Source organism: Sinohyriopsis cumingii, chromosome 10, assembly GCF_028554795.1.
Source record: "Sinohyriopsis cumingii isolate HCF-2022 chromosome 10, ASM2855479v2, whole genome shotgun sequence".
Taxonomy (NCBI): domain Eukaryota; kingdom Metazoa; phylum Mollusca; class Bivalvia; order Unionida; family Unionidae; genus Sinohyriopsis; species Sinohyriopsis cumingii.
Genome location: NC_142970.1, coordinates 70,499,323 through 70,511,707, shown reverse-complemented (window position 1 = coordinate 70,511,707; position 12,385 = coordinate 70,499,323). Strand labels below are relative to the sequence as shown.

General features: G+C 34.8%; 1 protein-coding gene across 1 annotated transcript in view; it reads left to right on the top strand.

Annotated features, from left to right (window-relative positions):
* The window catches only part of LOC149790363 (aldo-keto reductase 1B-like), a 58,243-nt gene extending 46,285 nt beyond the window's left edge, over positions 1–11,958 (top strand). The window contains exon 10 of the mRNA XM_089972408.1: positions 6,285–11,958. Coding sequence (XP_089828534.1) covers positions 6,285–6,327 — 43 coding nt within the window. The 3' untranslated portion in view covers positions 6,328–11,958. The remainder of the gene's footprint in view (positions 1–6,284) is intronic.
* The last annotated feature ends 427 nt before the right edge of the window (positions 11,959–12,385 follow it).

Below are 12,385 nucleotides of genomic sequence, written 5' to 3'. Positions count from 1 at the left end.
ACTTTACTTATTAGTTTTGTCTGTTTTGATGGCCCTATGGCTTTTACAACATATTCACATTGACTTGGGCTATTTTTACAGCCCTCTGGCTTCTACAGCAGACTAACATTGACTTGGTCTTTTTTGACCACCCTCCGGCTTCTACAGCAGATTCACATTGACTTGGTCTTTTTTGACAGCTCTCTGGCTTTTACAGCAGATTCACATTGACTTGGTTTTATTTTTACAGCCCTCTGGATTTTTTTACAGCAGATTCACATTGACTTGGGTCTTTTTTGACAGCCCTCTGGCTTTTACAACAGATTCACATTGACTTGGTCTTTTTTGACATTCCTCTGGCTTGTACAATATATTCACATTGACTTGGGTCTTTTTTGACAGCCCTCTGGATTTTACAACAGATTCACTTTGACTTGGTCTTTTTTGACAACCCTCTGGCTTTTAGAACAGATTCACATTGACTTGGTCTTTTTTGACAGCCTTCTGGCTTTTGCAACATATTCACATTGATTTGGTCTTTTTTGACAGCTCTCTGGCTTTTACAGCAGATTCACATTGACTTGGGTCTTTTTTGACAGCCTTCTGGCTTTTGCAACATATTCACATTGACTTGGTCTTTTTTGACAGCTCTCTGGCTTTTACAGCAGATTCACATTGACTTGGGTCTTTTTTGACAGCCTTCTGGCTTTTGCAACATATTCACATTGACTTGGTCCTTATTGACAGCTCTCTGGCTTTTACAGCAGATTCACATTGACTTGGTCTTTTTTGACAGCCCTCTGGCTTTTACAACAGATTCACATGGACTTGGTCTTTTTTGACAGCCCTCTGGCTTTTACAATATATTCACATTGACTTGGGTCTTTTTTGACAGCCCTCTGGATTTTACAACAGATTCACTTTGACTTGGTCTTTTTTGACAACCCTCTGGCTTTTACAGCAGATTCACATTGACTTGGTCTTTTTTGACAGCCCTCTGCCTTTTACAGCAGATTCACATTGACTTGGTCTTTTTTGACAGCCCTCTGGATTTTACAACAGATTCACTTTGACTTGGTCTTTTTTGACAACCCTCTGACTTTTACAGCAGATTCACATTGACTTGGGTCTGTTTTGACAGCTTTCTGGCTTTTACGGCAGATTCACATTGACTTGGGTCTGTTTTGACAGCCTTCTGACTTTTACAGCAGATTCACATTGACTTGGGTCTGTTTTGACAGCTCTCTGGCTTTTACAGGAGATTCACATTGACTTGGGTCTGTTTTGACAGCCCTCTGGCTTTTACAACAGATTCACATTGACTTGGGCCTTTTTTGACAGCCTTCTGACTTTTACAGCAGATTCACATTGACTTGGTCTTTTTTTGACAGCTCTCTGGCTTTTACAGGAGATTCACATTGACTTGGGTCTTTTTTTGACAACCCTCTGGCTTTTACAGCAGATTCACATTGACTTGGGTCTTTTTTGACAGCTCTCTGTTTTTTTTTACAGCAGATTCACATTGACTTGGTCTTTTTTGACCACCCTCTGGCTTTTACAGCAGATTCACATTGACTTGTTTTTTTTTTACAGTCCTCTGGCTTTTACAGCAGATTCACATTGACTCGGGTCTTTTTTGACAGCCCTCTGGCTTTTACAACATATTCACATTGACTTGGGTCTTTTTTGACAGCTCTCTGGCTTTTACAGCAGATTCACATTGACTTGGGTCTTTTTTGACAGCCCTCTGGCTTTTACAACATATTCACATTGACTTGTTCTTTTTTGACAGCTCTCTGGCTTTTACAGCAGATTCACATTGACTTGGTCTTTTTTGACAGCCCTCTGGCTTTTACAGCAGATTCATATTGACTTGGGTCTTTTTTGACAGCTCTCTGGCTTTTACAGCAGATTCACATTGACTTGGGTCTTTTTTGACAGCCCTCTGGCTTTTACAGCAGATTCACATTGACTTGGTCTTTTTTGACAGCCCTCTGGCTTTTACAGCAGATTCACATTGACTTGGTCTTTTTTGACAGCCCTCTGCCTTTTACAGCAGATTCACATTGACTTGGTCTTTTTTGACAGCTCTCTGGGTTTTACAGCAGATTTGACAGCCCTCTGGCTTTTTACAGCAGATTCACATTGACTTGGTCTTTTTTTGACCACCCTCTGGCTTTTACAGCAGATTCACATTGACTTGGTCTTTTTTGACAGCCCTCTGGCTTTTTACAGCAGATTCACATTAACTTGGGTCTTTTTTGACAGCCCTCTGGCTTTTACAACAGATTCACATTGACTCATTACTGCTTGTTGCAGAAAAAGAAAATGCTTGTAATCTAATGTTATGTATATTTAACTTTGATTGTGTTGTCTTTTTTGCATAATTATATGCTATGTATGTTTAATTTATATTGTATAATTGACCGTTGTCCATAATTGATGGTAGGAGTTCAGCCTCCGTGGCTTATTTTTGTTGTTGTAAACAACATATTATGTAGCTAATTCTTGTCTATTTTTTTAAATTATATTTTACATGGTTCATAACAGTCCTTTCAAATTGGAAATATGCTTACTTTTTATTAATTCATAGTTAGACCAAGAAAAGAGCTTACTTAAAAAGAAAGAAAGGAAAATTTCTTTAAAATGTCCAAAATCATCACTAGTAAAACATGCATGATGTGACAAACACCGGTTGATGTTGATGTTTCTTGATAGTACAGCTACTAGAATTTTTAAATGTGCACAGACAAAAGCCAGGTACGTGTCACAGAAGAAGACTATGAGCTACTCTTAGAAGAATCATTTAATAAAAATGTAAAAGAAACAAATGGACATACATCTCTGATTTTGGGAGAACGCAGAAGTATCAACTCACTACCTCGCCTCTATATTTATGAGATATGTAGCTTCCCTAGATATTGCATCTGAAATCAAAGATGTCATTGGATCTCTTCCTCACAACATTACAAGTCACCTGGAAAGAATCTTCTGAATGTTGGTTCATTTGGCCTTCATATCATTCATGGAGCCTTTAAAAATGCAAAATGCACATTGTTCATATAATGGCAGGGATGTAGATCACCTTTCATAATCAGTGTACATCTTATTTAAGAACACCCCAGCAAGATGAGATGACTTCCAGTCTATTAGTGTCATCATTACCTTTTCGCTTAAATTTGTATAGCATCGCTGGGTGGAAAATGGATCAGTTTTGGAATGCTGTATTGATATTTTGCCTCGGATTAGTAGTTATGTAAAAGCAGCATCAGATAGGAAGGTCAGAAGACCTGGAACAAAATCATTTGAAGTTGTGCAGACTTATTTGAAGCATCCTGTTTCTAATGCAGAGTTGCATTTCATTCTTTCACCGCTCCGGTGACCTAGTAGTTAGAGTGTCTGCCTCGGATGGGGGAGGTCGTGGGATCGATCCCCAGATAATGTGACTGGGTGGAACATCATGCTACATGTCTGCATGATGATGCCTCAGTGCTAGACATCACTATAAAATTGCCACACTGCAGACATCGTAGCGATATGACTGAAAAATTGGTAAAGCTACATTAAAAATCCAAATCACACACACACATTTCATTCTTTTTATTGCTAACCAAGTACATCCTTTCCTAAAATTCTATAAGGATAACAAGCCACTGTTACTTTTCCTGACTGGTTTTATTTATAATGTTAAAGGGCATTGCAGAAAGACATTTTCTGAGCATAAAGATGTTGGCTTGGGTTTTCTGTCAACAAGATTTTGGTAAGCAGATTGGTCAAATAGCTTAAAGTCTTAGAGTTATGCCTCTTTTGTTTGAAATCGGATGCAAAGAAGATTTGCATTAATCTCTGTCAGAAGGTGCAAGAAAGTTTTCCATCGCATATACTCTTGCTAGATTTATTATTTGCTTGGACCCAAAGTTTTCTGTACAGAATCCTTCAGAAAGTGTCAGATTGATACAAAATATTTTAATGATAATGGTTGACTCTAAGCATCTTAAAGATTTTGTGACAACTTTTTTGTCATTTTCTGAATTTATCCAACGTGACACAGGATGTCAAATTCATTTAATAAAACAAAAGATAGGCTGGAGATATTTCTCTAAACTGCCACGTCAGAAAAATATCCTCAGCTGTGGTAAGTCACAAGAAAGCTGCTAGTATTGAGCCAAGGCCAAGCTTCTGTTAACAAAGATATTGTCTGTGAAAATGAGAATGACGATGCTCTTATTGCAGTGAGGCTTATTAAAGAGGACAGTAGGTGGCATTTCAAAAGTGTGTATTACTCAGGAAATAATAAGTGCTGTCAGAGAAGGAAAGTCTAGATATATGAGGTACTTGTGAGAGCAGAAGGAGAAACAAGTAAAGGAACAGTGCAGCAAGAAGAGAAAGGTAGAAGAGGAGGATTTGGATTTTAAGAAATAATATTAAGTTGCTGAAGAAAGACATAAAGAATCTCACTTCTAGTTCTGTTGAATTTGATGACAAATGTGAGGCCACTGAGTTGAAAGGGAACTTGAGAGAAGGCTCCAACAGCTCCAACACTGACATTTCAAAGACCATTTGTGTATCATTGCAAATACTTGTTTGAATAGTGTACTGCATATTAAAAGTTGACTACTTTTTTGGGGGGGTTAACGGTTATTGAATATTTCATAATTATGAGTTTAACAAGTCATTTTGTATAACTTAATTGACCTTTTCATATTAATTCATAGTCATATTTAATTTGATGTTTGGTCATTATATTGAAGATATTTTACCTTATAAAGCCCTTACAGAGTCCTTACTTTTCATAAAATGGTGTGAACCATAATTTTAAGGTCATTATTATATGGAGATATACATGTTTGCAGATGTAACGTTCAAGGTGTTTTTTTTCTCTTCAAAATTAAGAATGTTCTAGAAGCAAGGTGTTTTTGAATTTTATTGGAAAATTACCCTCATCCTGGTTCTGTTATTGTGTCTTTGGTTTTTATATAAATGTTGTTTACTTCCAAATTACTAATTCCATATCTTAACATCAGTCTTATTATATTCAGTGTAAGTTGTGCCTAAGTTAATATTTGAGAGGATTTAGTTATTTAAATTATTCACTTGAATTACAAAGTACTCCATAATATTTTTGGACTAAATCACTATGATGGAATTATTGTGAATTCATTCAAGGAAACTTTGAACTATATATATTGTTTTGATACATAAGACTGTATGCACATCAACATTATTCCATGTTATTGGTAAATCAGCACCTTCACGGTTAGAATTGATTCGGGAACACAACTGGAATTCATTTGGAATACCCAATACCTTTGAACTTATGATAGAACTTTAAGGACTGTTTGGGATTTAATTCATAATACTGTAAGTTCTTTTAAATTTTGATTTTGTATTCAAGGGAAATAAATTGTTTGGTGAATTTTACAAAACTTGTTGGTTTTTGCTCTTTTTTGTTACTTAAAGACCATAGAGTTGTAACACTAGATCTATCTAGTGGGATCTATTTGTCATTTATATTTATAGACATAAATTTCTTTGTTTTTGGTCCTCAAATTTGCAAATGATAATTGATATTATGATATTAATCATGTTACAATGTATGGGTTGTAACAATTACAAACTCCACAGAAGTTTGTGATCCACAAAAGAAACCAGCATATCTTTCTATCTGACACTCCACATAACCAGACTGTCTATCAGTCCATCTATATACAGTGACATGCCATTATTGACCCAACAAATGACAATGTTTTCAGTATTTTTAGATCTTACCATTTGCAGAGCAGAATTAAATATGTGTAATGATGACAGTTAAGTCTGTCTGGTATTTATTTGTGTTTAAAGTCATGTATATTTATTTGCAATGGTTGTCAAAAGTCATCTGCTGACTGAAAAACTGTAAACAGCTGATTACAAAAATGCCTCAAACTCTTACAGAAAGATTGATAGACCAGCGAGAAGTTGGTGATATCTGTGTATTAAAAAATGTCTAAAATAGCCTGGATATTGCAAGTAAATAGGCTTGAAATATCAATACTAATGAAACATTTAGAGGAGCAGAGAATGGGAGAAATTAAGAGCTTTTTGGTTTGGGATGTCATTATATATTTCCCTTCTTTATCTTTCAGATTGCTTGGTCAACTCACTTGCATTAATTTTTAGGCAGACACTAGGCACTAGGGTTTTTCATTAATATATTTTCCATTTTTTACCTTTCAGATTTCTTGGTCAACTCAGTTGCATTTGGAGTTTAGGTAGCCATCATGTACTAGAGCTTCTCATTAAAGTATTTTCCTTTTATCTTTCAGAGCATTGGATCACAAGTACTATCCATTCAATGACCCATTCTAACACAGGGACACACAAGAAGATTCAGTAGGCATGGTGCTGTGGTTTTTGTAGCCTGAAGAGGGATGCTATAATAATAAAAATAATAATAAAAATAATACACTTTATCCAGTAATTTAAGCAACTGTCCTATGTTATGAAATAATTGTATACATAGATAAATAAAGGGGTCAGTTCCTGGTGAAATAGTCCCTTTGTCTGTGAAATTTTGCTTCAAAATACCAGAAAAAGCAAATTGGACTTAATCTTTGCACAGATCAGCACCTAAATTACCCCAGCCCATTTCCCTAATTGAGCCTATTGATATTCTGTCCAGAATAGTGATTCTTGCCAGGCTAATGTTTTCAGACCTAAGGTTAAGCAGCCATAAGGCAAGGATCTTCATCTTTAAGCAACATCCATCAATCTGCTCACACTTGCCACTTTTAGGGAGCATTCTGATTTCAAGGACTTTCAAGTTTGTTCAGTTGATGCTGATCATTTGTACAATTATATATTGGTCGCCATTACTGCTAATAAAAACAAACAACTTCACAAAAACAGCTCAAGAGAAATTTAGCAGATTTTACAGAAAGCATTCTGGCATAATGGCCATTCAAATTTCTCATATGAAACTATCAAAAACATTCTGAAAAATCGCTCAACAGAATTTGACCAGATTTGACAGAAATCGTCTTATATCAAAGATCTTCAAAACTGTGTAAATGATGATGATTGTGTGGGTGAAAGTTCTGTTATGATGGAAATTCTGTCTTAAGAATGTCCCCACAGGTTGTTCTTCCAGATTGTGCAAATCTGTTGAATTATTTTAAGGGTGTAGGTTTAAAGTGATTGGAAAGTGTTTAGTAGGGAAAAAAAATCAATGCTTATGGATACTAAGTTTGAAACCTTTCATATACTATTGAGCAAGCAAATGTAAGTTTTTGTGCGATATTCAGTTAACTCGAGGTCTTTGCCTGTGTTCTGCTGAATTACGAGTTCTTATTTAGAACTCTGTTAGTCAATGTCCTCTATTCAACCCCAAATAACTCAGTCATAAACCCAAATAACTCATCTGCTATTTTGCTTCATATGAATAATAGCAGATAGCTGAATTATTTGAGTGAGATACCTCAGTGGATTCAATGCCTCCATGTATATCATTCATCCCCACACCCCTTTGCTTCATAGAAAGATTTTTTAACAAATTCTTGCATTGGTTTGGTAGTCGATGTTCAGGTAAACTGGAATTTTGCTCATGCTAATTTGCATGTAATGAAAGCATTTTATTTTCTTTCCAGTTCAATACAGTTACAGATGTATAAATGACTAAATGATAAAGCACATTCGTTTGAGTTGAATTTCAAAGCGTAACTAATTCTGTGTGTTTTAGCAGTTTTATACATTCTGTATATGCTGACCAACTATCATGGTGAGAATACTCCAGATCCACAGACATTTAGAAAAGAAAAAGAAAAAATAATCATTTGGATCCTAACCAATTGTACTGAATAAAAAATGAAACGGCAAGCACTGTAACTTTATCAGTATTTAATTTACTTGACAAAAAGATAATATTGTTTTAGTTATTCATTGTAGGTACATGTTTCCATTTTGAAGCATACTTTTAGTGCTAAAACATTTCTGAAATACATGTACATGTACCAGGATTTTATTAGTGGCATTTATCAAGGTACCTATCTGATAAATTATATGTTGAGATAAAGGAAGCACGTTTTTGTTTCAAAATTTACAATGAGAAATTTATGGATTAATTGACTCAGTTGATGTATATATTAAAGAATCACAATTTCGGATTATTTGATGATGATTTTCATGCAAAAATATAGTGTCAAATTTACTCCTTTTTAGCTTTGCCAACAAATAAGGCTGCCATTACTAACAATAGAAAACTCGACTTGACTTTCCTTCAAAAACCACTCAACAGAATTCAGTCAGCATCATGACCTGAAGGGATTTCACTGCAGCAATTTTGAGGTCACCATCTAGTGCTATTAAGTTAAGCAGCAGTTTTTCATATTCATTATTGAAAGTGATTATTTATCATAAGGTTATAATGAGCATTTAAATGTATTTTCCTAATTGTAAACATGCACTACACAATTTGACCTCTGACTTTTAAACATGCACAGCAAAATTTGACCTCTGACTTTTAAACATGCACAGCAAAATTTGACCTCTAACTTTTAAATATACACAGCAAAGTTTGACTTCTAACTTATGCTTATTTGACCGTCTCTCTGCTCTGTTACGACTGGAGTGAGAGAAGTCGCAATTTGGAGTCTTGTGCAAAACCCGATAAATCATGCCCAACTTTGAACAGTACAGAGCCAGATCTGCATTATGTTTTAGCAGACCAGGGTACATTGATGTTCATTATGTTTTTCTGTCATAATGTTCTAGCAGGTCAGGGTTCATTGATGTTCAGTGAGTTTGTCTGTCTTCTCTTCCCATCCACCCCTATTGGGAAGAAGACCAATTGGTTTAGTAGTGACTGTCAATCATCTGTTCTACTTTCTTGTAAGATAGCTCAGAAACTGCAAACAGAATATGATATTGAGATGCCTTGAGTGAATCCCACAATCTTGTTAGGTTCTGGTAACTGGTATTTTTCCAGTGTTTTGTAAAAGTAATGAACTTTTTGGACTTTGACTTACTGGAAAAGAAACAACCTTTTAAGTTCATTAAAAGACAAATTACTTGAGGTAGACATATGAAAAATTTGGTCACCTAGTTTGTATTAGACTCCAGTGCTATTTTGACCATTTCTAATAGATTTTTAAATACCCTCATTTGTAAATCAGAGACTCACCAATTTTCAATTTTAACCCCAGTTTTGAAACCAAGGTTTGTCTTTTTACTTAGTCTGACCCCCAGTTCTGACACCAGTGGGATTTTTGACTCTCACTCTTGAACCCCACGGGGATGCACTCATTTGGACTTGGAATTTTCACATTAAGAGCACAAGTGAGCAAATATACTTAATTTCGACAAATGAGGTTTGATATTTTTGTTTATACAAGTATATAGATGAGGTGATTATATTTTCAGGCCATTGCAGCAGTAGTTGGATTTTTTTACAATTTTTTTAAAAACGTTTGGAACATGATATAACATTTGAGCAATGACTAGATGTTTCATGCCATCATAGCATTTTTAAATTAAATTTTTAAAATATTTTTTATAACTTGGATTGATTCTTTTTGTTGTTTTTGCTGGGCTTTCTGATTCAAGATTGCAGACTCTGTCCTCTCATGTGGACAAATGTCAAAGTTATCCTAATATTTGCAAAGCTGGACGTTTTGTATGGTACCTAATTAGATTTGTTCCAATTGTACAAAACTAAAATCTTTGCTTTAAATCTTGCTGATTGTGCATATCACACTCTAAACCAATTCCGTTTTATGCACCATGCTAAATTTCTTCTTTTCTTCTGTCCAATGCACAGAATGACATTAATTGATATGCTGGGTTTGGTGTGAGAAGAGATATCTTTTCACTTGCAAGCCAAATCCCATGTAGTTTTCATATTGTTTCAAGTGGACAGATCCTTCAAATACTACCGATGCATTATGGGATGATGGGTCAGGGTTTCATAATTAGCCATTTGTTTTACATAAGTAAATACAATATGTATTTGTATTTTTTATTAGTATATATTTATATATATATAACCCATTGAAGTTTCTCTTCTATATTTTCCTTGTACCTGGTGTACATTAGTACAAACAAACAAGACATACATGGTACCTGGTGTAGCCTAGTACAGAGTAGTAGACGTCACATATACATGGTACCTAGTATACCTTGGAACAAAGTAATATGCATATATACAGTACCTAGTATATCATATTACAAAGCAATAGACACAATACATATTATACTGTAAATAAACACAGCAGTGATATATATGCAGTAATAAAGCAATAGACATGTACACAGTACCTTGTATACCTTGGTACTAATAAATTAATAGACACAAGTACCTTTGGTATCTTAAAGATACAAAGCAATAGTCATGTACACAACACCTTGTATACCATGGCACTAACAAATTAATAGACACACAAGTACCTTGTGTATCTTAAAGATACAAAGCAATAGACATACACTGTACATGGTACTTAGTGTATCTTAAAGATATAAAGCAATAGACACATTGTACATGGTACCTAGTGTATCTTAGTACAAATAAATCAATAGACACGTAAACAGTACTAAGTGTACCTTAGTACAATGAAAGCAGTAGGCATACACTTGCTGGATATTATTCCCAGTTAAATAGCATTGGATATTCAATAGCATGTGTAGAGGATATTCAAAAAGGATGCATATAATTTGGGGGCATTGTGAGTACAGTCAGTAAAATGGATACTCAGGTGTGCTAAGAGCAGTTCAGAATTATTGAAATGCTCATTATCACTTACTAACATAGGATTAAAATAGCATTTGATTGTACATCCCCCAAAATAGCATTTGATTGTACATCCCCCAAAATAGCATTTGATTGTACTTCCCCCAAAATAGCATTTGATTGTACTTCCCCCAAAATAGTATTTGATTGTACATCCCCCAAAATAGCATTTGATTGTACATCCCCCAAAATAGCATTTGATTGTACTTCCCCCAAAATAGCATTTGATTGTACTTCCCCCCAAATAGCATTTGATTGTACTTCCCCCAAAATAGTATTTGATTGTACATCCCCCAAAATAACATTTGATTGTACATCCCCCAAAATAGCATTTGATTGTACTTCCCCCAAAATAGCATTTGATTGTATTTCCCCCAAAATAGCATTTGATTGTACTTCTCCCAAAATAGCATTTGATTGTATTTTAAGTAAGAATTAGTGCCAAATCTTGATTCTTCTTCCTTGTGCTGTCGATATATTTCAAGCAAACAATGCTGTCATGTAAGTCATAAAAGAATTTCTGTAGTAACATCTTTAATGTTCTTGTACACCATACAGTAATGCTTTAATGACTTATGTCTGTGACTGCAGTGAAAGTTCTAAAATCACAATTAGAAGTTGGTACATGTACATTTACAGCATTTTTTGGAAGATGGAGGTTGGGGGAGCATTTTTTTTCAAAAGTAGAAGCCAAATTTTGCCAAATTGTTATATTGTTTTATAGATTATTTTAAGAGAATCACCATATATATGCAATACAAGGTTTTGAAAGAGTACAATTCTATAACATTAATGGTTTTGGGATCTTTCTTGTAAGTACTTAATTGCTGACAGTCTTTTGAGAGCTGATATTAATTAGAATGTACTGATGCAATCTTGCTGAGAGTTCTCCCATGGCTTCTATGGCTTCTTGTGTGTCTTGTTTTTGACACATTAAGACTGATTAGAGCTCGACAACATTTAATATTGTCTGTAATTTGCATGACCTATAATGCTTTGGGTAAACTATTAATCCAGAAAAATAAAAATTATTTTTGTCCTCTTATTTTTATTCCAAATAACTTTTAATTAGATGCTAAAGAAAATTCTAATAATTTTTACCTGTACTCATTTGATCACCATTCATAAATATTTAATAGAGAGAGTACAAGCAAATAACAGACATTACCATAGTCTTGATTTCTATACATACCAATAAATGCTTAAGATATCCTGCAAAAGACTTCTGTTAGTTTAATTGTAGCCCCTGCACAGCATGGGTGAGACATGAGGATCACTTTCCCCATGGCATTCTCGTTGTTGTGGTAACAGATTTTGCATTTAGCTTTGTTTTGCTGTCACAGTTTTATATATAATCATGTAACTTTATGAGTGCATTCATGGAGGGAAATATTCATCATAGATAAAAGTAAGTCACATTGACCAGATTTTCTTGCCCTAGTAATTACATCAAACTTTTAGTGGACCTTAAGTTTTCTGACACTGTTCTATATACAGCCACGAAACTAGTGTTGTTTTTGTTGTTGTAGGGTTTAACGCCATTTTTCAGGACGCGATAGGCTATACATGGCGGTCAGTATTAATGGTGGAGGAAGAACCCGGAAAAAACCACCGACCCACGAGAAGCTACTGGCAAGCTTTCTCACA